The sequence below is a fragment of the Cynara cardunculus genome (assembly GCF_001531365.2).
Source record: "Cynara cardunculus var. scolymus isolate 2C chromosome LG 8, CcrdV1, whole genome shotgun sequence".
Lineage (NCBI taxonomy): Eukaryota > Viridiplantae > Streptophyta > Magnoliopsida > Asterales > Asteraceae > Cynara > Cynara cardunculus.
Window position 1 is genome coordinate 24,693,561 of NC_037535.1, and position 1,543 is coordinate 24,695,103.

The window sequence follows — 1,543 nt, forward strand, 5'->3', positions numbered from 1 at the left end:
AATTTTGAAAGTACATTAATAAAAGTGAAATATATTATATATACCATAATATAATTTATAATATAATATTAGCAAATATGAACCAATTAATATCATTTGTTAATAAATAATATTATATTATATAAAAACCCAAAATTGAGGGACCATTTTTGTAAAAAATAGTTCAACACCAAAAACATTGACATAAAGTTTTTGGGCGTCTTAACAAGTTTTTTTAAAATATTTTAAATACAAAACATTTTATTAACAATTTTATAGGATAATATTTGAAAAAATATCTTATAAAAAGATGAGTTTATATAACACTTTCTAAAAAATGTCGTATAAATTTGTTGATGTGATGTTTTATATTAAAAGTGTCATAAAAAACTTATTAAGACATCCAAAATCGTCCTATCAGTTAATTACAACACATTTAGATATGATCCTTTATTTTTTGGTACTATAAAGCGGTCTATTAGGACGCTTAGAAATTGGTGGCGTCCTACAGGCTCAATTTTGTTGTAGTGCATGGACCAATACTCATCTATATATGTTAGAACCTCCATTCTCTCCTTGTGAGCTCTTTCGGAGAATAAAAGTTGTTTACTAAACACTTACCGGGTAAATGTTTAGCGGCAAAAGTTTCACCCTCACTTACCTTATCAGGTTACATTCCTAGTCATCAAAATGGATTGTTAATAAGCATCTCTTACTCGGAAAGATCGTCTCCTCTTGCTGGGTAAGATTCTTGACCGAATACCAAACTTGTAGGACCATTTTGTAACAAAATAGCTCACCAAATAACACCAAAATAGTCAAATTTGATGTCGAGTCGAAAAACGGTGTAAAAAATGGGATTTGTTGTTGAACGGGAGACGTTTTTCAGCATCGTTTACCCGGTAAGCGCTTATGATGTAAGAGTCTTCTTCGATCGTCATCACTTATTAGGTAAGATTCATAGTTCAACCAGTAATATAAGTGATACCCAGTAAACGCTTACTTTTTGATGTTGATTTTATGAAATGACAAGTGGTTAAATGGGAATGTAACAGGGTTGGGATTGATTTGCCAACAATTGAAGTCAAATTTGAGCATATGACTGTGGAGGCAGATATTAACACTGGAAGTAGAGCTTTACCCAGCTTTATAAACTTCCATATTGATATATTTGAGGTACAAATCATTATATATACATACAACTTTTGTATATATATACCCTAAAACACATACCTACCCTCCTCATCTTTGATGAGTTTTTCGATTCTTTATCTCTTCGAAGGTTGGGATCTCTCAGTAATAACCCTTTCCCAACTTTCTTCAACGTTTCTAATTAATGAGTTCGTTTTTCCCCCGAATTTGATTAAATATGATCGATTTTAGGTGTTCTTGAACTTATTCCATCTCCTTCCGAATTCAAAAAAGCATATAACGATCCTTGATGATGTTAGCGGTGTCGTTAAGCCTAGCAGGTGAGGAGACAGACCATGATATAACTCAATTATGATGACTTCACGAGATCTAACGTCATAAAACATGATTGTAGAATGACTTTACTTTTGGG

General features: G+C 31.7%; 1 protein-coding gene across 1 annotated transcript in view; it reads left to right on the forward strand.

Annotated features, from left to right (window-relative positions):
• LOC112516358 (pleiotropic drug resistance protein 1-like) overlaps positions 1–1,543 on the forward strand; it is a 14,003-nt gene that overhangs the window by 1,926 nt on the left and 10,534 nt on the right. The window contains exons 2-4 of the mRNA XM_025123368.1: positions 1,035–1,155; positions 1,363–1,451; positions 1,526–1,540. Coding sequence (XP_024979136.1) covers positions 1,035–1,155; positions 1,363–1,451; positions 1,526–1,540 — 225 coding nt within the window. The remainder of the gene's footprint in view (positions 1–1,034; positions 1,156–1,362; positions 1,452–1,525; positions 1,541–1,543) is intronic.